Source organism: Megalops cyprinoides, chromosome 17, assembly GCF_013368585.1.
Source record: "Megalops cyprinoides isolate fMegCyp1 chromosome 17, fMegCyp1.pri, whole genome shotgun sequence".
NCBI lineage: Eukaryota > Metazoa > Chordata > Actinopteri > Elopiformes > Megalopidae > Megalops > Megalops cyprinoides.
In genome coordinates this window covers 10,485,785-10,510,609 of record NC_050599.1, presented here as the reverse complement: position 1 = coordinate 10,510,609, position 24,825 = coordinate 10,485,785, and the positions used below count along the sequence as shown (strand labels likewise).

At 39.2% G+C, this 24,825-nt stretch overlaps 3 protein-coding genes and 3 non-coding genes across 15 annotated transcripts in view; 4 read left to right on the top strand and 2 right to left on the bottom strand.

The window, feature by feature from the left end:
• Positions 1-421: 421 nt before the first annotated feature.
• zgc:153284 (uncharacterized protein LOC751696 homolog) lies at positions 422-1,772 on the bottom strand. Its single transcript, XM_036549956.1, has 3 exons — positions 1,684-1,772; positions 1,352-1,519; positions 422-607 (listed from the first exon to the last, which is right to left on the bottom strand). Exons 1-3 carry the CDS (start codon positions 1,726-1,728, stop codon positions 545-547), a joined length of 276 nt encoding a protein of 91 aa, XP_036405849.1. The 5' UTR covers positions 1,729-1,772; the 3' UTR covers positions 422-544.
• A 1,576-nt stretch (positions 1,773-3,348) lies between these two features.
• On the top strand, positions 3,349-5,827 carry rps12 (ribosomal protein S12). Its single transcript, XM_036549955.1, has 6 exons — positions 3,349-3,398; positions 3,523-3,569; positions 4,069-4,185; positions 4,748-4,850; positions 5,221-5,322; positions 5,733-5,827. The coding sequence occupies exons 2-6, from the start codon at positions 3,556-3,558 to the stop codon at positions 5,793-5,795; spliced, it is 399 nt and encodes a 132-aa protein (XP_036405848.1). The 5' UTR covers positions 3,349-3,398; positions 3,523-3,555; the 3' UTR covers positions 5,796-5,827.
• On the top strand, positions 3,910-3,988 carry LOC118792766. The gene has a single exon (XR_005005620.1). It is a non-coding gene; the product is annotated as a small nucleolar RNA SNORD101 (small nucleolar RNA).
• LOC118792774 lies at positions 4,342-4,424 on the top strand. The gene has a single exon (XR_005005628.1). It is a non-coding gene; the product is annotated as a small nucleolar RNA SNORD100 (small nucleolar RNA).
• LOC118792775 lies at positions 5,062-5,145 on the top strand. The gene has a single exon (XR_005005629.1). It is a non-coding gene; the product is annotated as a small nucleolar RNA SNORD100 (small nucleolar RNA).
• A 2,250-nt stretch (positions 5,828-8,077) lies between the features above and the next one.
• The window catches only part of eya4 (EYA transcriptional coactivator and phosphatase 4), a 62,229-nt gene continuing 45,481 nt past the window's right edge, over positions 8,078-24,825 (bottom strand). For 8 of the 10 annotated variants that reach the window (XM_036550004.1, XM_036550010.1, XM_036550012.1 and 5 more), the window contains 11 exons: positions 24,504-24,586; positions 23,219-23,399; positions 20,747-20,883; positions 20,022-20,105; positions 15,388-15,477; positions 14,310-14,368; positions 13,769-13,929; positions 12,419-12,533; positions 12,033-12,154; positions 10,158-10,258; positions 8,078-8,552 (listed from right to left, as the gene is read on the bottom strand). In XM_036550004.1, coding sequence (XP_036405897.1) covers positions 8,472-8,552; positions 10,158-10,258; positions 12,033-12,154; positions 12,419-12,533; positions 13,769-13,929; positions 14,310-14,368; positions 15,388-15,477; positions 20,022-20,105; positions 20,747-20,883; positions 23,219-23,399; positions 24,504-24,586 — 1,214 coding nt within the window. In that variant the 3' untranslated portion in view covers positions 8,078-8,471. Of the gene's footprint in view, positions 8,553-10,157; positions 10,259-10,297; positions 10,399-12,032; positions 12,155-12,418; positions 12,534-13,768; positions 13,930-14,309; positions 14,369-15,387; positions 15,478-20,021; positions 20,106-20,746; positions 20,884-23,218; positions 23,400-24,503; positions 24,587-24,825 lie in introns of all 10 variants that reach the window. The other 2 variants (XM_036550011.1, XM_036550005.1) reach the window with 1 other exon arrangement.

Below are 24,825 nucleotides of genomic sequence, written 5' to 3'. Positions count from 1 at the left end.
CAGTCCTGCCATCTTGTGTTTAATAAACAGTACTGTTTTCTTTGAATGCATATTTTTGGCCATGTTAAAACACTGCAGAACATGGCATGATAGCCCTTATTACAACCCAAAGCATGTCTTTTATTACTTATCATTACCTTTTCATATATTCAGTGTATGACAACATGTAAATATTTCAGATTGCTCAATATTTATTCTTTGTGCATGCAATAAGCATCATGTTAAATAAGGAAGTTCTGTAATTGTTTATTTAGGAAACAGTTGTATCTTGAAGTTATTAAGGCAGTGTAACTCAGGTTTAAGGTCATTTTAAGATGTTAAATCTATTTTATGATCATATTCATTGTATTTTTTCTTAAAAATCATTTAAGCATGACTTGAATGAAATCAGCTTACTTCAAACAAGAAATATAAATCCTCACTTTATTTAGGTGTGCCAAATAAAAACTTATTTTGAATAAATGAATAAACATTATCATTCAGTTGCACATAAGATGCTGTCAAGCAAGTTCAGAAGCTGTACAACAGCTATGAAGAAACTGTACTACAGCTTAAAAAATTCTTCAGCCTTCCCTAGCTCCACTGCTTCAAAGAACTTGTCATAGTCCTAAAAGGAAATAAAATAGCATTTACTTTTGAGTTTCATTTACATTCTGATTAGCAGCAGAATTTATACAATTAGTACAATAAGACTGATTTTTCTGAAATACAGGTTTCTGTTATTTCAGCCCCTCATGTAACATTACACAAAAGAACAATTAAAATGTTCTGTTCATCCATGTACTTGATAACATTTCATACCCAAGTACATTATCTCAGACACAGAGGCCCAAGAGACAAACTCTGTATAACTTCTTAAGGAAAGGTCACTTTCTTTCACTCTCTAAAGCCTTATGAGTTTTGCATTAGGTGAAAGTTTAATGCTGCCCAAATACAATACTCAGAAACTCCTCCACAAAGAAACAACAGCTGAGGCAACAATAATTAAATCTACTCTTTGGGGAAAAAGGGATTATTTAACTCAGTGACACCTGAGGCAGCAGTTACAGGCCTGACATGATTAATGTTTGCAAAGCGGCTGCTGGGAGTGTCGTACAGGGCGTGTTGCCCCTTGTGGAAAAATTCCAGCACTAACTGAGCAAGAACAACTCGTCTTCATTGTTTTGCCTTTGCAAAAAAAAAAAAAAACAAAAAAACATTTGTTTACTTAATGTTTTCTTGTCATTCTAAAGAGTTACAGCTGTGCAATCCATCAGGAGAGAGTAATCGGACTGCTGCAGCACCAGACCCTTTCTCTCACATGTGGCTGTGCAGAGTTTGCAGGTGAAGCAGTGAGGGTAAGCATACTTACGCCACAGTAAACGTCTCCATTGAAGACCTGAGGTGGCATGGCACTGGGATTTCCCGACTTCTTCCTCATCTCCTCCTTCACTTCACTGCCCTGAGTGATGTCGACAGCTTTGTACTGAATCTTGTTAGCATCCAGGTACTGGAAGATCTCAGTCTGGTGCTGTTTAAGCTGAGAATGAGAGATTGTATACCAGTTGGGAAGCCGCAACAGAAGACAAATTAAAAACTCCTGTTTAAAAGGAAATACACATTTGCTTGAAAGCACAAAATCTCATCAGGGAGAGCATACACCTGATCTGACAGCAAATTTACTTATGACACAATGATAGATACCTCTCTGGAGGCACTGGTACTGCTGAAGTAGACAGTGACAGCCATCTCTGCACAACTCTGACACCTGAAAGTGGAAAAATCTGAGGAGATGGTTGTGGAGTTGGAGAGCAGGTTTAGACACAGCTCACCTGCTGACCACACCTCTTTGTGAGCTAGCCACTCCCCTTATGGCTGGGTGCTGCCACCACTGGCAGCCTGGTTGATGGTGATCTGGCATTCCTCTGCTGAATCTTGTAGGTCTCCCTGGTTGCCACACCCCCTCCAGAAACAAGTTCCGGCTTGTGTGTAAGCAAGGTCTGAAGTGCATAGAAGTCGGTATGTTGGCCCTTGTTACCCCATATTATCCTTGAAGATCCCCCTCACAAGTTCTTGTGCATTAATTAAATAATTTGAATTACATTTACATTTATTCATTTTGCAGCCGGATTATGTGAATGAATTAAAACATTCACAATTTTTTTTTTTTTACGCAGAAGGAAAAAACTTTTACACCAGCAAATAATATTTGCGTTCCAGTAATTGCCTTGGTGTTAAAAAGTGACAGACAGTAGAAATGATTCAGAACAAAACAATCCAGAGTTGCTTCTTATGCCAATTCTTAACTATTGCATATGAATTTAATTTTGCAAAACAAAACAAAACAAACACATGCATTGTACCATTTTCATTTCAAAAAGAATGCATGGCCAACAATCTCTCAATCTCAAACAGAGACTGATTATATTCTCCCCATGCTATTGCACCCTTTCTAGTATCTATCTAGACGTAAAATCAGTAAAATGAATACCTAGACTGCTAAAAAAGAACAGCCTATTCCAACATCCTGGGATGGAGTTTGAAACAATATGGGTAAATAAAGGAGGAGCCAGACAATCATGTTGTGACCGCACACGGCGGTGCTGGGTGGGGTAGACTACTACTCATGCAGTAGATATGATCCTCTCAGTCACACCAGGAAAGAATATTCATCTTATGCACAGACACAGTTATCAGTATTGTTAATGGACTCCTTTGAGAAAAAAACACTTCCACTTTGTGATCTTTCTGTTGCTGTCAGTGACACAAAAAGGGGATCATTTGTTGAAAAATTTTGTTAGCTTCCATTTTTTTCACTTAATAAAACTACTGGCAGAATTTAAAAAGTGTCACACTACAATACATCTAGCTTGGGCTAGACCTTTCAAGAGACTGGAGAAAAGCTACAAACATCCCTTACAGTAATACAGTATCCTTTTTCATCTCCCAATTCACAGGTATGAAATATACAATTTCTTGGATCTAGTAAATAGGAGGTCATTAAATATTTGCTATGTCCTAAATTAATACAGGTTTAAACCGAACAAACATATTTTAATGAGACCCACACAATTAGTGGAATGGTTCGCTTTCATTTTAGAACAGACAAAAATTGTATGTGTCTCCCTCTTGCGGTTATTAATAGCTATTACGACTACGACTCTGGTCGCACACTTAGTGTGCTATGTTCCATTTTTCAGTTCATAATAATCATAATAATCGTTATGAGTATGTCTTACAGTGTTGACTATGAAAAACATTTATAGCAAAACTGATACCAAGTTGAAAATTTTAATCAAAATATTATACAGGCAAGTATTTGGACAGCCGTTGCAGCTTCTCTCGGGGGCCTTTTGGCCTTAAAACTATGATGTCGACGATGTGACGTTCTCTTTAACCGCTGTGAGAAGGAGGATTGGGTACGTTCATGTCAGGTTCCTGACAATCCGAAGTAAATCTGCATCATCCACATTTATAACATCCCAAAAGTGACAAATTCAATGTGCACTTCAATAAAACTCTTTGTCCATTTTCATATTGCAGAATTTTAAGTCCAGCATCCATCCATAATCTACAATGGCCGAGGAAGGGTAAGCGTGACAACCGTAAAGCATTGGCTAGCATAGCTAGCTAAGTGTCGTATTTAGTTAAGTAGGTAGTGGGCCAGCTAGCTTTTTCACTCGTAATATGCACATTTCTGGAAATAATCAGCTGAAGTGTTTTATTACACAGTGGAGTGTTGCATGACTGTTAATCTAGGCTAACATGCTAAATAGTACACTCTTTCAGAGGGACTAATTTAGCTACACACGCCACTTCCTGGCTAGCTAGGCAACTGCTTAGTTTCTTGAGCGCTTTTGTATTGTGCATGTAAAGGACCTTTGTAGCAAATGTCACAGTAAAAAGTATGAATTTATTGGGAAGGCTACGGCATTACAATGATGATTATATTCTTTAGTCGGATACCCCTTCACTCTTAATTATGAGTGAGATCCATACTCTGACATGCCGGCGGCCACTCGCATCTGGCCTCCCGATGCAAGTACCTACCCTCTGTTGTTGATATTCTCTTGTCTTTGGTGTTTAAAGCATTGCTGCCGGAGGTGTGATGGATGTCAACACCGCTCTCCCGGAGGTGCTCAAGACCGCACTTATCCACGATGGCTTGGCACGCGGTATCCGCGAAGCTGCTAAGGCGTTGGACAAGTATGTAGCTGTTAATCATTTATGGCAAAGGCATTATTGGGGGTGGTTAGGGTTGTGTCTTAATTACTTTATTTTTTCGGTATGGTACAGAATTGAGATCCAAACACTTCTGTATCTGACATACTACTCTTGGCAGTTGTCAAGTGCATCTATTCCTGTATCTGTGATGATATTTTGGCTCCCTCTACTGAACGCAGTGAGGAGAACCGCCATCGTTACCCAAATATGTCTGAGATGCAGGGATTTTCAACCGGCTTACCTGCCGTGCCTACTGTCTATCAAAACGAGAATCTGACTAAGTGCAAAGAGCCATATTTTCAAACTGGCTGCATTATTCATGAATATGAACCAGTCGAAGCTGAATTCAGGTTTTGGATGATGGTATACGTATGAGAACTGTTCATTCACATCGGTAGGTCTTAAGAAGAGCAGCAGGTATTCATATTAACATACTTTAATGAGCTAGTGAAACTGAGCTCTTGTACCTCATGTATTATGCATTGTAAAAAGCTGGTTTATATGCTGTAAGATTTCTGTTAATAGGAATGCTTTTGCTTTGTAGACGCCAGGCCCACCTCTGCGTCCTTGCGGCTAACTGTGACGAGCCCATGTACGTGAAGCTTGTGGAAGCCCTCTGTGCCGAGCACCAGATCAACCTCATCAAGGTATAGTCTGCGTCGTGCTGGCGTTGGGTGACCTTGGGGCAGGAGCATATTTACTTGAACAGAATTTGTCCATGAATTATTCTGCTGCAGGCACTTAGTACTGCATTCATTCCTGTGATGGAGAAACAAACTGATTCTACTGTTACAGTACACTTGTGCTTTTGAATCTGAATAGGTGGTAGTGTCTTTTAAAAGCATGACTGGCTAACACTGTATCTGTGATGATAACTTGGCTCCCTCTACTGAAAGTTGGTGAGGAGAACCGCCATCGTTACCCAATTCCAACTGAGATACAGCCGCCACTGTGCGGAGTGACCTCATGCCGCAAAGCGTTGTGCTGACCATACAGCCTGCTTCCCTATCCCCCCAGGTCGATGACAACAAGAAGCTTGGCGAGTGGGTCGGTCTGTGCAAGATCGACAGAGAGGGCAAGCCCCGCAAGGTGGTCGGGTGCAGCTGTGTCGTCATCAAGGTGAGACTTGGTTGTTGTCCGGGCGGTTCCCCCGCTGGGGCCAGTCAGTGTTGTGCCAGGCGAATGCAGGTGCTGTGCTGGGTGCCATGCAGCTGTTGTACATTTCCTGGCTATAGTGAATGCCAGGGTACGAGCCTCAAAAATGTTCTGTGGTCTTTGAGGTCCCTAGAATGGCAACAAACCTTGCGGGCTTTCTGGAGTCAGTAGTAGTTCAGTGCATGTGGTATATTTATAGTTTCTCTAACTTTTCCTAATAAAGGAGCTGCCATTTCTAGTTGTGTGCCTCAGAAGATGCATTTTAAAGGAGTTTTAAGTTTTTAAAATTGCCCTTGGAAATTGTAAATGAGTTGAAGGAACACTTGATGGCTAAAGCTGGATGTGATTTAACCAAATATTCCATCAATCCACAGGATTATGGCAAGGAGTCTCAAGCCAAGGATGTCATCGAGGAGTACTTCAAGGCTAAGAAATGAGGCGTGAATAAAAACTTTTGAAATGAAGTTGACATGGGTGGTGGTCTGTGATCTCTTCAGTCTTGATGGTTATCTGCATTGCATGTGGTTTGGACAGTGGGGATATGGTTCTGTTCCCAGAGGAAGCTCCTGTATATTAAATATTGAGGGTAGGTTGACACTCAGTGCTGCTACTCTAGGTATGGCAAAAACTGAATCCTGGGTAACCTGCATTTCATATAAGTGAATTTTCAAAACTTTCATTATTGTTGGGTTCAAGTTAAGGTGGCTGTCCTGGCCCTGTCTCACTTCATGTTTTATAATGCAAGAGAACTGACATGATTACCTGTGAAATTACATCTGCTTAACAGGAGATAAGGATTTGTGCTTTCCTTTATCTTCTGACATTTGGTAAAGTCTCAAAGGGTTGAAGCTCCAATGGACTGTGTAGCGTGAGGCAGACATCTGCCCGGCTTGGAAGGAAGCCCTTGACTTTTACAGGAAACTAGGTTTTAAAGTGAGATTATCAGATACATACACACTTCCAAAACTGATGGAAAAAGATGGGTTTGTTTTTTTACAAGGTGACTTCATATCAGTACCCCAGGTGGTGCTTGGCCAATGTGCCTGTGACTTCAAGGAATTGAGGGCAGGAGAAATTCAGTCTTGGCAGTAATCTTTATATTATAAATGGTTTTGAAACTTGTAAGTTAGTGTGGAGCCAAATATTAAATGCAGTTTGACTTGAGAGTAGATACACCTTTAATTGGGGATCAAGATTTAAAAACTGGGCTTAGGCATGACGTACAAGACAATAGTGAAATTAGTCTAAGTTGTTTGATGGAAATTAATGCAATCTAGTAAGTCCTCTATTGGGTGTTGTCTGTAGAGGTGCTTTTTTCTCCTAAAAGGAGGACAAAATGCAACATCTACCCTGGGTCATGTATAAGAGGATAAAGGGAAAAATGGACTTCTATTTAGATATTTTAATCTGCAATCAAGCAAACGCTGTAACACCTGGGAAAATGGCTATACTTTTGTCAATTACTATAGTGTACACTGATCTAGGCTGTGTTCAACGTGTTGAAGTGTTCATTTCAGTTTGGCACCTTCTGCTGGTTCTATCCACAGAGATACTAACTAGTCAACTAGATGAAATGACAGAGTGCCAGTGTCCACCTTGCTCCCCATGTGTGAATTTTAACACAATGTGACATTTTGTCTTGACAATGATGAGATGGCAGTAACATTGTCACTATAAATCAGGAGCAGCAGAACCAGGGTACACATTTGGACATTTTTCAATAGAAGGATGTAAGAAAAGTACATCACAGATTTGAATGACAACAAGGACATAATAGCATGTAATGACCTTTATTGCCTAACACTAGTTATGGGTCCAATCAGATTGGCCTAATATCTCACAAGTGGGAAATTGGTTTATAGACCAAAGGTGAATTAATTGGATTGTAATAGCTTTTAATTATAGTGTTTCCACCACATATCCATAGCTCATTCACCACATACGTTTCTACTAACTGTTTCCAGGGAGTTTAAAATGCCTTTGCTTTTGAATATGCATATGAATTCATCAGTAAAGTCTCCACTGCAAAAAGGGCTACTGAAAGCTAGCAAGAAGGAGACTAAATTGACTTTTCAGATGCTGTAGGCCCAATTTGTGAAAAGCATCCGTGAAATCTCCGGATGTGACCCAAAAAGCATGTAAACACCACCAAGGAATAAATAGGAAAGCTAGACTATAAATAAGTTTTTACAAAAAAAGTAGTTGTAGAGGCATGGTAGAGTGGCTTTGATTGGTATGAAAAGTGTTTTGTGAACTGAAATGCCTTAAGTGTGTCTACTAATTTAAGCTATAAAAGGGCTTTAGTTTCTGATTCCCTCATCCAGACAACCAATGGAGAAGAGAATGAACACGAACTGCTTTATTTTTGACTTTCTTCAGCTGATGGCCCTGCTGTATCAGGTACTGTAATTTGGATGCTTAGGAAATTTGGTCATGTCAAAAAAAACTTATCACAAAGGGATTTTTTTTTTTTATCTACATACGTTTTTAAAAACAAAATTACAATGTAACACACAAAACACTTTTTTAAGGCACAACAAATCATTATGCACATTCTCCTTGCCAAAACTTACAAAAAAAAGGACAAAATTAAGTTTTCATTCTCAAACACACATCCACTTCCACATTAAACTAGTAACTGTAAAATAATTTACACAAATGATAGTTCTAGACTTGATTGTCATATCGAGAGTGGAGATCTATTGCTAGTTTTGCTGGGGGATTGGGGGTAGGTAAGTAGGTACAGTGAAGGCTTTGTTGAAAATGTCGAGGGTAGCTTCCATCTTGTAGAGATCCTGGGGTTTGAAGCCCAATCTGTGTGTCCCCACGAAGAAGCAAAGGAAACTTCATTTTCATGTACTCAATGATCAGTGTCCTTCACACCTGTCTGCTTCAGAAAATCGCACATATCAACATAAGACCTTGTCAAGATCTAGTAGAGCAGGACCTCATCTGGCAGTCCAAACTCCTGCTTTGTAGTAGAGTCCGTGTCTTCTTAAGACAGTTCATTGTTAAAAGCCAGAGGTTCAAAATCAGACAAAAAAAAAAACAAATTGCAGTGTACTGTTGTTTTAAATAGATATATAAAAAGGGACTTTCAGCTTATGATACAATTACAAGTACTCTAGTTCCAGTGCTTGGTGCAACGCCAGTAGGTCGGAGTGACTTGATATCCTCCAGAAGGGCATGTTGTGCTATGTTGGAGACAAACAGTGGTTAGAGTTCTGTGCAGATATTTTACATGTGGCAAAGCAACCATTTCCAACAGACCCTTGTAAAATTAAATTGCAAAGACCCCACACCACTCAGGACATGCAAGCTAGGTCTTTTGGCTGTCTGCATGTTTGCAAAAGCACCTCAAACAACGGCATGCAAACCTATGCACTAAATTCACCACCACCCTGTAGACATAACAAAAAGGCCCACACCCACAATTAGAACTAGAGCTATCTAAGCAGTCTAAGGAGAATCATCTTTCAAATGACAGGTACTTTTTAACCAGGTAACACATTGTGTTTCATATTGTGTTCGCGCATGCTTTAGTTATATAATATTCTAAAAAAGACTCTAAAAAGATTCTAAAAAAACTCCCTGCTGCATATACTGTAGTCATAATATCCCTACAGCACACACATTGGAAGCACATCACTGTGTAGAAATTCTTACAACAATGATCAAAAAGCACAGTTTGCAACTCTGCAAAGTCAGTTTCGTAATATGTCAAAGACCCAAATGAACACAGGGTGACATAAACACATCTGTCAAGGATGGTGTTACATAAAGGCATTCATATGAATGATCTTATCAGGAAGTGAGGAGAAAAAAGACGGACCAGTGGTTGTAGTAGTTTAAAAAAAGCCTTTCAGTATGCATACATCACCGTGTGTTCCCAATTTCCCATGACAGTGTCAATGACAGATCAAGGAAGAAAGAATCTCAGCAATATTGATGTATCTTTCATGGCAATCATTAAAAGGGACGAGAGAAGGCACACATGACCAGAGCACTAAGCGAGTCTTGCAATAAAGACACTACGGACCAGATTTTAGCAAGGCTCTTTAGTACATTTTGAAGTGGTACCACCTGCAATGATCTTTTTACATGATTTTGGTCCATATATTGCTGTGCAACTTAAAAATAAGGATTATATTGTATCTTGTTTTTCTCACAGAATTTATAAATCTTGTCTTAAGTTGGCATATTCCTCCCCTACGCTGAGTAACGTGGAGAGATTCAAATTGAATTTACTCATTTAATGATATAATTGTTTTGTGACTGGTATCAACTTAATTTTCTGTCAAACTCAATACATTCATAAAGGATCCTAAATCGAATAAAAGCTGATGGACAGACAGTAAAAAATCGATGAGATATATGCAAATTTTCTGTCCAAATCAATTCAGTACAGAACTTCAGCTTTTCAGAATTGGAACAGTACTGCAATAGTGAACATCTTGAGAAAATTACTTAAAACAGGAGTGTAGAGTTTACTTTCTGCAAAATACATATCTGATTCATTATTTGAAAATGCTACCTCAGTCACTACAGGTAATGCAGTATCATGCTTTGTCAGTGGCAGTGTGTTGATATCAGCATATATAGCTGAAGCATACAAAATCCAAGGAGATTCGAAAACTGGGCACAACGAAAAGAAAGCTTTTTTTGAAGAAGCCCGTGGCAAATCTGGCCGTGTGGTCTGTATTGATCGAAACCTATTCGTGAGCAAATAGGAAACTACTGCAAAGAAAGGCAAGCTTGCCGGTCTAAGATGGCACACCAACATTCACCAAAGTCATTACCTTTTTCGCTGCCTGCTCCTCTTCTACACCATCCCCAATTACAACATACACTACTTTTCTGCCAAACCTTTGCATTATGCGTTCAAAGCAACTCTCTTTTCCTGGAAGATAAACAAGGAAGAGTTCAGCTGAGACTTTACCTGGCTGGCAGCATGCTCCTCATCTCGCCCATCGCCAATGACAACATATGTAATGTTAGTGCCGAACCTGGACACTATACGCTCAAAACAGCTTTCTTTTCCTGAAAAAACAACGCACTCTTTAACCTTTCCATTCGCACAGGCTCAGAAATAGGATGAGACAAGTTTTCAGAGACGGGATGGAAAACAGGCAACACAGATAATGAGGTGTACATGATTTTGTTCCATAAACACAAAGGAAAACGTGGATATAGTCTGACATGAATAAGCCAGGGGGGAGCGGGGGACCCACTGAATTGTGCTTGGTCAAAACTAAAATGTCAACATGTCCCTCTGCATTTTCTTGTTAGTACTACAATCCTAATGGATAGGAAGCATGGTTTAATAGATTCTGTCAACAGGAACAGATTGTTACAACTTTGGTTCATGAAGGCATTTAGAGAGCATGTATTTGAATCATATGTCCTTAATCAAATTGTGCAGTTTTCCTTTCGGCCATTTTGTGTCTCTTGGCCAACGTTTCAGATGCAATTTTTCTTGCTGCTCTGAAATGGGCCTGGACTACGTCAAAAATTCATGAGGAAAATAAATTGAGAAGAGAATGAGATGATTTAGTTTGAATCTCTGAGGCATTTGGGTGGTTTGATGTACATTTAACTTGCATGTCTGATCTGCCATGTTAAAGCTGCAGAGGATTTTGTCTTAAACAGATTTAGTATCAAATGGGGTCAGATTGAGAGCAAATGACACTTTCCTGAACTTCTTGAGAGAAAAAAAGTGTGCTGTCATCCAAACTGACTGAACAGCAATAATGTGTTTATGATCGATGTGCATGCATTTTGGAGATGCTTGGCTGTGTCCAGCTGCAAATAGTGAATCAAATCAAAACAGCACCTTGAGGTAAAAAGACTATCATGACACAATAAAAACAGGCCCAATGTACATTTTTTGACGACCTGCTCAATGGAGTTTCTGAATTAACTCAAAATGAGTCCTGGCATTGAAATAATCGGGACAAAAAGGGCAACCATGCAACTATTAGTGACCAGTTGAGACTCTCTATTTTACATCTCTATTTAAATGGAGAAAGTTATGAGGCCATATCAGACCTACAGTAACCAAAACATCACTGAACAGACTTAACACAGATTAAAAAAAAACATACAAACAAAACAGAAAACAAAACCAAATTTAAAAGTACAGATATATAATAAGACCATCAAACTTTATCAATGTTTTCTTTAAATGTGGGAGGTATACTGTATCATCATACTGTTTACTTTATCATCATACTAAAACATCTTTGTGGACAGAATCAAATTTTCTGTGCATAATAATATACTTGCTAAAGTCCTAAAATGGTTTAAGAACTGTTTCATAAAAATGGTCAGCTTGTAGAGGAAAAATATATATAAAAAATATATATATATAAAAAAATATCAGAATTGGGTTTGCTGTCAAAAAGCAGTATGGTAGATGAATAAAGCATAATATTTTTTCAAACAGGACATGTATTTTCAAATTTCACTTTAATATCCTTCCCTTTTGCCCCAAAATATTATTTAATTTCCCATCTGAAAATTGTGAGTAATATCTAGTAATATGTTCATACAGTAATAACAATAAATCAGTAAAAAAAAATCAGACATCTATTGTTGATTGATCCAATTATAGTTATCATAGTTCATCACAACACTTCAGGAAAATTAGAAAAAATTAAGCCTGGATTTCTTACCTATTTTGGTGGCGCTGTAGATGTTCTCAATGGGAAAGGCAGCTCCTAGACTATATAATAGTACTTTTGCGAGTGCTGGTATAAGCTGTGTCGTTGTTACCAAAACATTGACACAGTTACTTCTAAAAAAAAGCAAAAGGTGAAACAAACAAATTACCTTTATGAGCATTTTCATGTGATATGTAGAATTTATATCTGAAACATTCATATTGAATCAAACGTGCAAAAAAACCCAATTCTGTTCACTGCCCATACAGCAGATATTATACCACATCTAAGGGAGATAACGTAATCGTACTCATATAGACTAAAGTGACACGTTTCCTATTGCTGGGAAGAGCAGGGTGAGGAATGTGAGTCTCTCTGGAGGAATATTGACGGGATACCTCGAGCTGATGATGGACAGTGATTTAAGTGCATTGGTGAGCCAGGAGTCCGTGAGGGCCTCCACCTCGGCCCGGAGCTGCAGCCATGCGTCCCTTTTAGCAGGTCCCAGCAGCCCTTCGAACCACAATGACAGCGCGATTACAATGGAGCCGTCAATCGGGGGTTTTCCAAAGCAGGTCAGAGCTCCAGCACAACATTCCAGAACGTTCCTCAGGTTATCTACACCCCAGAGCGAATTTGGGCTACAAAACCAGAGAGGTATTTGGATCTGATAATGGATCTGGTCTTGACGCAAGCTAACTTCTCATAGGAAAGGTTTTCAAATCCTGGGCTAATTATTGTCATCGCAAAGAAATCTAATGTCCATACTGCTCTAACAGTCCTGGTCTCATGACCAATATTACAATACAAGCCAAAGTGATTCAAACCAATGGTTGGATATAATAACATGTTTCTGTCACTACTAAAAAAGATGTTACATCAGCTGAAAACGGAAACACCCCTGTAAAGTACGGTATGATTTTTTTTCATCTGCAATAACCCGACGGCCTTTTGCAGACAGCTCTTTCAGAATGATGAATGATTCAAGGCAGCCCTGAACCACCACATCCTTGTGTTTACTGCTAAAGAAACATGGCCCACTAAGCTTAACATTCTGTATTATGGAACAAAAACCAAGCCCTGGGTATGGGTCTGACTGGATATTGTATATCGAATGTGTCAAGCTACATAACTATTTGGGACTTGCTTGATATAGTACTTCAAACCAAACAGTAATCAATAAAAGTTAAGTGATATTTTTATAGATAGCTTGAAAGAGCTATTCTTACTTTTATCCTCAGTACCTGTGTACCTGAAGTATGCTGTGAATATGTTACATTTGTGGTATGATATTCATAATTATGGTGTGCTATTTATTACTCTGTGTATTTTTTCTCTCAGTAGAGTCGATATGAATTCTAGGTGGGGAAATTTGATTTCTAAAACACCAAGCTGGCTTTGTACGGCATTTGTCCATAAAGCAAGTGTGTGAGGGCCAACAGTCACTGACTTCCAGTTCAACATTCTTTTTGTAGTTACATCTGTAGGCAATGGGATCAAATAAACATTTCAGAAAAACAATACTGACTACTTTATAGGTCAGAAATACCATAACGCAATGCTGCTTTCATAATTAACCCCTTACAACAACTGGAGACACATAATTACCAAGATGGCAGCGCTGATACGTCAGATGTCTTTGTTTACAGGGCTGACGTGAGACACACTCTAATACCAACATTACACGAGCTAAGCTGTGTTGCTTTTCGGACCTTGGTCATTGCTTCAATAAACACACGGAAGCTTACCCCCGACATTGTTTTTGTATGTGCTATACAACTCTTTTACTCTTCGGTAGCGAAATGCCAACTTCCGCATCCAGTCCACCCCACCTCTGACGCCTGTGGCTAGGCAGAGGCTTGCGCTTGTTGCAGCTGCATGGAAGCCATCAGTTGCAAAACTGTAAGTACTGTCAATAATAATAATAATGATATGTTTTATTTTTATGCTGTTAGACTTATTTTTTGTCTATATCCCTTATAATATTAAATAAGATACAATAAATTCAGGTAAAAAAACAGTAAAGTCATGCATTAAAAGTTACTTCATTTTGATATGATATTACTGTTAACATTACAGGTTTTCAATCTTTGACAGTGTATTAATGCTAGCTTTGACATGACACACACAAAACTTTTGAGAAAGGATTCAGTTAAAATACAATCAATAACCAATGTAAAATTGTTCCTTAATTACTTTTATGATACATTTCAGCAGTTTTTCAACACAGGCAGTCTTTTATTACAATGCAAACATTTGAAAGGCACAGCCCAGGTAATGCACTCTTACCTTAAGTCTTGGCCATTGTCATCTGATGAGACATCATCAATGTGAACCTGGTCACATTCCTGTAAATAAATAGACAAATAGACACTGTATAAACCAAGATGTCCCTGTAGACTACGAGAGTTCTGTTCCTGCTTTTGAACTGAAAGTTCCATAACACAAATTCCTTGGGGTCAACGATTTAAACCGCAACAGGAATAACTGCACAGTGATAAACGGCCTCTGGTCTTCCTATTTGTAAACCTCTTGAGCCTACTGAAACGCTAGTGGCCTGCTGGCGTGACAGACATGACCCTGAGGTGAACAAACCTCAGCAGGCTGATGCTGGGCTTGCACCTCACTGCGTTAGTCAAAGCTCTGCCAGACAGTGGCAGCAGAGTCACACTGAAGCCTGTATCCCTCACTGCCTCCGCCAGCCTGATGCTGCTGCTCCGGCAAGCCGCGTCTCTGCCTGAACAAATCTGCACTACTGGAAAATGAGTTTTTAACCACCTCGGTAAATGGAGCCTGTCCCACCCGCTCCCCGGACTCGACCACTCGCAGTGTAAACAAAAAGCCGGGGGCGGAATGAATTTAATTCCTGACGGTTTGCTTCCCATCAGAAGAGCGAAGCACTTGAGTTGCTAAAACAACAATGTGTTATTAGCTGCTCTGTCACTCAGCACTTAGGTGCAGTGTGCACACAGCGCTCTCAGCTCTAGGCTGCTCGAGGTGATGAAGTATAAGCCTAACCCCCCCCCCCCAGCTATTCCAGCATATTGATGCTTGTCTCTCAAGTGCAGTTTTTAATATATTATTACAGAGATTTTTTTTTAACTGTACAAAATATGTGCAACAACAGTTCCTACAACAACTCATATGTAGGTACAAGTCATGATATGGCTCACGGAGAAATACTCATTACCAAGCAGCTGATAAGATAACATGAGTAAGTGAAAACATAACATGAAAGTGAGTAACAGAAGGGTTTTTTCTTGTAGTAACAAAGGAATTGCTGAATTTCGGCTCCATCCTTAAGTGAGCAGCTCCTTGCTAGCAAGTTACAGTGCAGAGATGTGAACGGGGGCTGGACTGTGCTCACCTCCAAGTCGTTGAAGAATAAATGTGTGTCTGCCAGATTGAAAATCATCTCCTCCATGCGTAAACCCAGGGTCACCGCCACTGGAGGATCCTGGAAGAAGCGTTCACTGGGTTACTACATCAAGCGAGTGTAAAAACAGACCCTCAAACTAAACCGCTGCACTCCTAAGAAGTGCTGGAGAAGAGTCCTTTTCTATGCACTCTTACAGAACTAAAAGACAAACACTTGAATTGAATGGAAATAACTGTGTCTGTTTTTAGTGTAATAATCTCACCCTCTCTGGTTGATCTGAGGAGTGGGTGAGGGTAGGAATCAGTCAGAAAGTGAAGATACAAACAACCTGCAGTTGCAGCTCATGGCTTTGAAACAGATTTGTCAATTCCTTTTTTTTACTTACTTAGATAAATTGCTGAGCCCTGAGTGGTGGGAATCCTTTTTTAATGGAAGTACGCCCATTACTCGAACATGAGTATTTACATCCCATATGAGTGCCAATAAAAGGCACTGGTATGTTCCAATAATCTAAGCAGATGATGACAGACGGGCCACACATGTCCTGTCCCATCAACAATCCCTTATTTAAAGGGTTCAGCATTACAGAAAATTCAGCATGCCAACTGGTGCTCAGCTGCATAAACCATCATCTGCAATAGGTCAGCACAGGTCAAATGCCACTCCTCGTGATTCCCCGCAGCAGTCAGAGACCCAGAATAGAAAAAGCCGCACCATACCGCCTCTCCGCTGTTAGGAGATTTCAGACCCGCTGCGGAGTGAGCAGGCGAATGCTTACATATCATTCACATCAAGCCCTGGATCTGTGAATGATTTGGTTGTGTGTTTTCAATCACTCCTTTTTGGTGTGCCCTCTAACCATAGCGCTACGGTGTTGTGACCCTGGGAGAAGAGTCCATAATCCACAGATCAGCTGTCCCTGATGCTGTTTCCATAAGTCCGTAGTTATAATTATTTACATATTAATAGGAAAATGAACGCTGCTAAGTTACACTGTTGCACGTACAGTTAAATACACATCTGAGATATGTTCTGTGAGAACTCGACCTACTTCTCCCTCTTCCTCCTTGTGGAGATTTTCAAATACTCTGCATGTATTAAGGCGAAAAAGATGGAACTAGTCTGATGAAACAAGGGATCAAATTGTAAAAACTGTTAACATCTTAAAGAAAAGGAAAAAAAATACTGTAAACATTTCACACTTTTTATAACATACTGGCTGACTGATGAAGTGAATGAAATCTTCAAGTGCAGGAAAATGTGGAGAGGCCAAGATTAAAATAATTTAGAGGTGCATACCAAAGAAATCTATTAGAACTTGATGGTTGTGGTCACCATGGTGATGGCATAAATAGACTAGGGGGATCTCACCCAGGCTGTGAATAGAAACAGCTGTCATCATATTTCTTAAGGGCAGAACGAGGGAAACAAGTTATGGTGTGAAAAAAAGTCGGGAGCCGGGAATTAGTCCTAACTCTTGCTATATTCTGGGTTTATAACTCTTAACATTTATGCTGCCTTCTCTTTAGCTAAAGAAAGAAAGCAAAAGTATTAAAGTATTTTAATTCATTTACAGTATTTGATTACAAATGCACAATTATACACTTTAACCAAATAAAGAACAAGCTGAAAGGTTGCTAGGCTGAAACTATCAATGAAATACTACCAAAAAAAAAAACTTCCAAAACTGCAAGACCACCTTAGCCACCTTAGCTTACATTTTACAAGGACCACAAAAAATATTTGATATTCAAATTTCAAATTTAAAATGCAAGAAAATGATGAGCAGACACATTCTCTTTGTATGCTGTCAAAAAAAAATGCAAGCAAGCAGCAGGCTCCTTGGAGCAGGTAGTTGAAGAGAATTATTTAGACGAGGAATTGGCCTGTATTATGCCTTGGCTCCCAAGCTACATTTCTGACAGCTGTTTATGTCAGGCTCTTGGTTTGCAGCCCTCTCTGGCCAAGCGACAGGACTCCTCATTGTGCACTAATAGCCCATCCACTCTCTCTCCACAAACCGTGACTCTCCATTTCCACTGCGGCTTAAGTGAGGGACCTAAGTGGCCATCCACTTCTGCAGCCATAACGGAAAATACCAGTAGCCTAATGTGTAATTCATTCATTTACTTCTTTCATGATAAAGAAAGTACTTCATCTGTACACTATCGTTACATTTCGTGCACGCAATAAAAACCGCTGATTATTTACAAGATTCTGTGCAATAAGGGCACAAAGAACCATCTGTTGGAGCTGAACAGAAAACAGCAACCACTTCCCAGGGCCAACATAGACAAAATAATCCCAAGAAGGAGTTTTTAAGAAGTTCAATAAACTGCACAAAGCCAAGAGCCCACGGCCCACTTTTGTGGCAGCGGGAATGAGAATGACACAGACGGAGTCAGAGAAGAATAAACACTGTGAGTGTTGAGGGCAAGCAGGTGAGAGCTGTCCAGTTTCTCAGCAGTGTGCGTCTGAACCACATCTGGAGCAGTGACCACCCTTCACGAGCTGAGGCTAGGGGATGTAGCTCATTTTCCTCTAGCGCACCGTCATTAAGCCATGAAAGGGCTTCCATGTCCTTCAACCATGGGAAAAGGTCAAGGGCCATGATGAACTCACGAAAAAAACCAGCCCATACATCTGACCCAACAAATTTAGTGTCTAGTTTAAAGGGCAATTCAAATTTAAGACACAACACTGTACAGTACTTGCTAATCTGCTAATGTCCTTGTTTGCCATTAGTCGTGCAGGTAAGTGTCATAAATCCTCAAAAGAGCAATAAAACTTTGTATCTCTCCTGATATTGAGCTTGATATGTTAACGTACCCTGAACAAGAGAACTGGTAAATTGCAGTGAATTATAATGGACTGCATTTTAATGAATTAAAAAAAATAAGCTTAAGCATAACTTAGCACCGTGAAAAAAAATCTAAGATAAGTAATGAGACTACTTTAGATAATATTCAAAGCATAAAAGTCTTTATCTATAAATTCAAAACTGCACCTTTTGACTCCTTAGCCTCAAAAAAAATGAAACCAGATGTGGACAAGCAGCGCTCTCATACGGGAGGGGACTTCAGACCAAATGATTCCAATTCTACCTTCTCTCTCACAATCTTGTCGGTCTTTTAGTTTTTGACAATAACAGTAATTAGACCATGGCTGGCTGGAACAATAAACTTTATGAGGGCAGGGTAGAAACTCCACATGTGAAAAAGCTTAATCCCACTGGCAGAGATGAGATGACTTCCTTGAAAATTAAACTAAGGAGATTATACAGTCTAGTTGAATAGTTCTGTCAACCACATGGACAAAGAAAATAGATTTTTATCAGTGCTACTGTGTCATATTTTTAAGGCTATGTACCACATTCATTCTTTTGATTTACATAATTATGAGGCTCACAGTGACACTAAATTAATAAAATGACAGCAATGAGAACAGGCTAAAGGCCTACTGTGAAGTCATCACCTGCTCAAATACAGTGCAAATCCCTGGGTGTACAAATTACAAATAGGATGCTAAAGATGTGTTTCGACAACTTTTTTTTTTTTAAGAAACTCTGAAAACCATTTGTCTAGTCTAAAATGCTGCTGTATATACAGACAGAAGGCACTGGTTATGCTGATGGACACTGTAGATCCTCTGCAAATCCTCTGACATTCTCTTAAGCAGTCAGTGGCTGTTTTTCATGCTACAAGAAACAGCGTATTGCAGTGGAGTTGGTGCTCATTGGAGGATCAGACAGTACTCCACTGACATCATCAAAGCAACTCGCAGGTGCCTGGGAAAATTACGGGGCATCTCAGAGCATTCAGTTGAGGAAACCCTGGCTGACCTACCCAATCCTTGCTGGAACAAAGCAGATTTGTTTGCCAGCTGTCCTGGTCACTGTCAGCAAGTGACACAGCCGGTTTCAAACCTTTCAGTGGCTCAGTTAGCCTTGCTAACTGAGCCACTTGTGACTTTGCAGTTTTTTAAGGATGGCCAGATACTGTGTTTGTATGTACAGACTGATTTTAGAGTGAAATAATTTATTCTTAAAGCAGAAATCACGGTCAATCCCAAAAATGTAATTCATATAACTAAGGTCCAATAAAAACAAACACTGGCATGAGGGAAAATAATCATGCACTCAATCAATAAAAATTGCATTTTCTCCTTGGAGGGTTCAAAGAGGTCCGAAAGACCAATGTTTCCACTTAAAACAGAAGGAGGAAAATGTGATATTTTACTCTCATGTTGATTAGACTGTGCATTTTACATTGCAATTACAATATGTGCAGCAGATTTGAAATCCTAATCTAAAGTAACCATGTTTGCTGCACCCAACATAGCCTGTTTCACACATTTACCATCTTGTTTTTTTAGGCATTCAGCATCATTCAAGGGAAGTGACATCCAAGCTACAGTTAGTTTTAACACAGAGGGTTGCTAGAGGAAGCAGGTACCTTCTGAGAATCATGGCATGAAATGTGGCTGCTAAGAGCCTTGCCTTTTGCCAAAAACATGTCATGACTTTCTGAAGAAATTGCCACAACCTTAGAAAATTTTGTATTGAACATCGTAAGAGGATTTCTGTTGGTGCTAGCCACATAAATGAAACAAAACTTACTCACCTTGCCATACTTCTGTGCATATGATCCAGTCAGAAGTGAATGAAACACGATGATAGTTTCATCTAAATCCCAGACAAACACTCGCTGCAATCAAAAGAAGCAGCTATGGGTCAATGCATTCATTGTCCTGACTGATTGCTTGTTGCACTCCTCAGACTTTAGACAAACACAATTCAAACACACATTATACCTCACTGGCTACTGTAAATGCAGGTTTCATAGAATGGAAATTATTCATTGCGTAAAGAATGGAAACTATCCATTGTGTAAAAACTGAATTCTGATTACTGTTAAAACATGACCCAAACCTTTATGGAAGTTTGCCTTTTGACAATAATCTGAATTATGCTGTACTGAAATGTACAGGCCAACATAAGACTGAAGTAAGTTGACAGGATAAAGCTTACAGCCAGTTATATCACTCTGTACAATACACACACAAAAACATTCATTGGACTTGACATGACATTGCCTATTAGCTGACGGAAAAAGAACACATTTTTATTACCCTGTTCAAGATGAACAGAAGAAAAACAGTAAAACCACAGAGATGCAGCTCAAGTCAAGCTCCCACTGATTAACATCTCCTATTCAGCACCCAAATCAAAACTCCCTTTGACACGTACGTCTGTGAAGATCTATTAGTACAACCTGTCTTCATTTATCTCTGTGCGAAGCCGATTATTATTCTTTTTTTTCAAAAGGGGAGCCAGATCGGGGCATACCTCCAGATCACTGTCAGGTGGTGGTGATGGATTGTTCTTTCTCCCCCTGCCCCGCGCTTTGGAGCCCGAGCTCCTGCAGGTCCTGTCGTCTAAGTCTTTGATAGGGGTGGAAGGGCTCTGTACTGTGTCAAAGTCCCCTGAAATGGATGGATGAGACTTTAATGCACAAAACAACAGTAAAAAAAAACACAATTCACCAAATAACTGTGGAATCAATAAAACTCTGAAGAATGCATTTGCAAAGAGTATAGCTAGACAGATTAGACTACACGCTTTTTTTTGGATTATTAAACAGTATGGAGCAGGATGTCCATTTAAATGAAAGCAAAACACACACACACACACAAAGAGAGAGATATAGCTTCTGAATGCCTCCAAACTGCTAGCAGAACCGTGCTAAGACAGGTAACTAGAAGCAGACGGCAGCCCTTCACCACACATATTGTTATGTCTCAATCAGGAAAAATGGCTGAGCTTTGGAGTGGAAAAAGAAGGACAGTGTCTGTGATTGGAAAAGAATGATAAGCTTCCTTAATCAGAGTTCTGAAAGCCTGCCAAGGAAAACCGGAAAAAAACCCCAAAGACCATTACATCCAGGAATGTTCCAGTTCCTGCTTTCTACTTTGATACTAGATCCGAAATACCACCAATCACAGCTCCAAACTCTAACATAAATAAAGGATATTGAGGAGAGCAGTGAATAGGGGGTGTCGTGTTCCCTAGTAGTAGGCTTTGTGGATTCTGATTGGTTTTCATTCATTAAAAATAAAATAAATAAAACTGTAATTTGCTTTAGCCTTTTAGCTGTGAAAACGCATGGAACATCTACTTGTTCAGCAGATTAATTTAATTTTGACTGTAGAAAATAACTATAGATACATTTTTAAACAAATGAAAATGAATGAAGATAAATTATTAAAACATAAAAATAGCTTGATAATAAATAATGAATTCCATTTGTTATGGATCACAAAGTTTAAAAAGTAGAAATAATTTTATCTTTGGACAAGAATCAAAAGGTTCTGAAAATGAATTTCCCTCCACAATAAAGCCAAAAGTTTAGTAGTAGCAAATAAATAAAATACCTGACTGCACACCCAATACATATTCAATGCTTATACAGAGATTTCATACATCAAACATCTATGTGTTCCTGCAATAAAACTTTGTCCATAGCATCTCAAACAAAATGTAGCATTTCATTTCATGGTCAAATTGTTTTCAATTTGTTTTGGGATTTTTTGTGTCATATTTTTCATCAGATTTTATTTCCCATTGCTTCAAGTCACATTCAATCAGTGCTGCTTCTGACTTGTTGTGTTGGACCTCTCTGGTTTTTGGCTGACTCCGATAACAAATTCACAATTTGCTTTACCCTGAAAGATGAAATAAATCCAGAGTCTGTTTTGCTGGCATACAGTGCAGTACTCAGTTCACTATTGGCTGCTTCTTTTATTTGACAAATAGTTTATCTTCGCAGCAAAAAAGAGGCTTGACTATAGAGACAAACAAATCAAAATGTTGTAGCTACATTTCAGAAAAGATATTTTGGAAATGCCAGAAGGCATACATGGGTCAACAGTGTAATAATATTTTTAATGAATTAAAAATAAGCTGATTAATAACTTCAGGGAGGTCGCTAACACTACTGAAAGTTTTAAATAATATTCCTTGCCAGCATAATAAGGCATATACATATAAACAATATAGTCAATTAAACCCCAATGTCAGCTTTCAGCATTTTGAGATGTTTGAAGACAATTCTGCAGCATGCAATTAGTCAAATACTGTGGAACCTCCATAAATTCATTAGATTTCTTCTCAGTCTGTTTGCCTGAGTACATGCTAACATTAGGGTAAAATATTTAATTTTTGTTGATAAAAGTCAATTGCACTTAAACTTCTCTTTCAGTCAGAGGTATAACATGAGCAGAGAGAGGTGCAGTATGGGAAGTCAAAATGAATAACCGACAGTGCAATGAGGAAAAGCACAATTCCATGAACAGAATATGCCAAACCCACTGATACAAATAAGCACAAATCATACAAATCATACCCAAGCTTAATGAACATATTCCACATTGTGGATGGTCTGAGTTGATTTTTATCATCTGAATCAACAAGCCTGGAACATCCTAGCTGCTGTGACTTCTTTCTGTGGATTCTGTATTAACACTGCAGCACAGATTCTAACCCCATCAGTACTTTGTCATTACTTTGAGCACCAACTTATGCCCAATTTGAACAAAAGTCATTTTCTGTTCATTTTAGTGACCAAATTTGTGATTATAAAAATATCAAATGGAAAGGGTTAAAGAACAACTGTTTAAATTTGTCACTCAGAATCAAACACAAAGTGCCACAACAGTAAGACAGAATGTTCCCTGATGTGTCTAACTACTTGCATCTGTCCCCTCTCCCAGGTGGGATGGGCTTGTGTCGGTTGGGCGGGCGATGAGCGGCAGGACTCACCTGGGTGAAGTTCGGCAGCCTGTCCTGTCAGGGCAGGAACAGTGTCCTGAAGCTGATAGGTGGAGGAGGCAGAGCTCGTCCCATCCACAGTGTTATTGGAGGTCATGTACGCACCGTAGGTAGAGGCTGAATAGTACTGGGCGTATTGGTTTTGGCTAAATGCTGTGTAGGAAGGATAATCCTGAAAACAGCAGAGAGCATTCTTTTCAGTCAAACAGGCTAGGCCGGGCCAGACGTCGTCCCTCACAAAACCCTTATTGTGCAACTGCCTTGCATTAAGCATGTTATTCTCTTTCCATAAAGAGGTCCTGGACCCATTCTGTTAACTCTGTTCAGGGGAATAAAGGTCTTCTGGAGCACATCAAGCTATTGTGGCCTTTGAAGAGGAGTTTTTACTATTCCCTTTTTTCATATCATTCATCCACAATTAACATTTCTTAGTTGGCTTTTATTGAAGGTACCAAAATGGTTCTTTTTTACGAACATCCACTAAAGCTGTCTCTGGGGCCATCTCTAAGGAGGATGAATTAGAACAATAAAAGGTCTCCCTCATGTCTACATATTTTTTTATTTCTGGCCACTTTACTTCACCTTACAAAGATAAATTACACTGCTGGTTTAAAAGCCCCATTCATCATGCACCGACGCAAAATTCATCGTTACCTTTTTTCCCTCGGAAATACAATTAATCAGAGGAGACTGTAGGGCTATTCACGACAAAACCGTCTTTTCTAAAAAGACATATTGCCTTCTACTCCTTCGGATTTCACCCATGGTTCATAACATCCCAGTAAGACGTTGGTCTATGACAGTATGAAATTTTCTCTGCTTGGAATATCAATGTTATTGACTTGGGTCTTGGCTTAATCGCAAAAGCAATGGAAAATCATCCAGATAATGAGGTCTCCAGGCCTACGCAGGCTTCAGTGTTACTCAGGCCAGTTAAACAGTGGGCGGATAGGTGACAGACTTGGGAAAAACAATGTTTCCCAACTCAAACCCCACTGGCAGCTGCAAAATGACTGAGCGAATTAGATCAGGATTGTTTTGTGCTGAGAAACTAAAACGGAGATATAACTGATAAAGTATAAGCTTATCCCTACAGTCACTGCCTAAGACTGAGAGCAATTCTTGGGTTTCAACATTTAATCCTTAGGAAATAATACATATATACTTAGAAAGCATTTTGTTTATATTAACGGACCACATCAATTAGTAATAACTACATTATTTACCACTAAAATAACATGAATGGAAAGTTTGAAACAATCACGTATTGCGATACCTGTTGTGTGCTGCTGAAGTTTGCAGAGTTCGACACAGAATTGTTGCTGGCATAAATGCCTGATGATGGAGTGAAACTGGAACCTGTAGCATAAGAAGAAAAAAATTTCCCGACTTGGTAACAAGACGCTCAAACTCTGAAGCTCAGAAAGAGATTATTTATAAGAAGCGCACCAATCAAACGGTGTATTAATGTATCTTATGGGATGCATATAAATGCTGTTTCATGCACTGATACATTGCTCGGCAGCACATTTGTTTCTGTGTACTTGCACTACACTGTGGGCCAACATTTTCTCACTTTTTATTTATTTTTTTGCTTC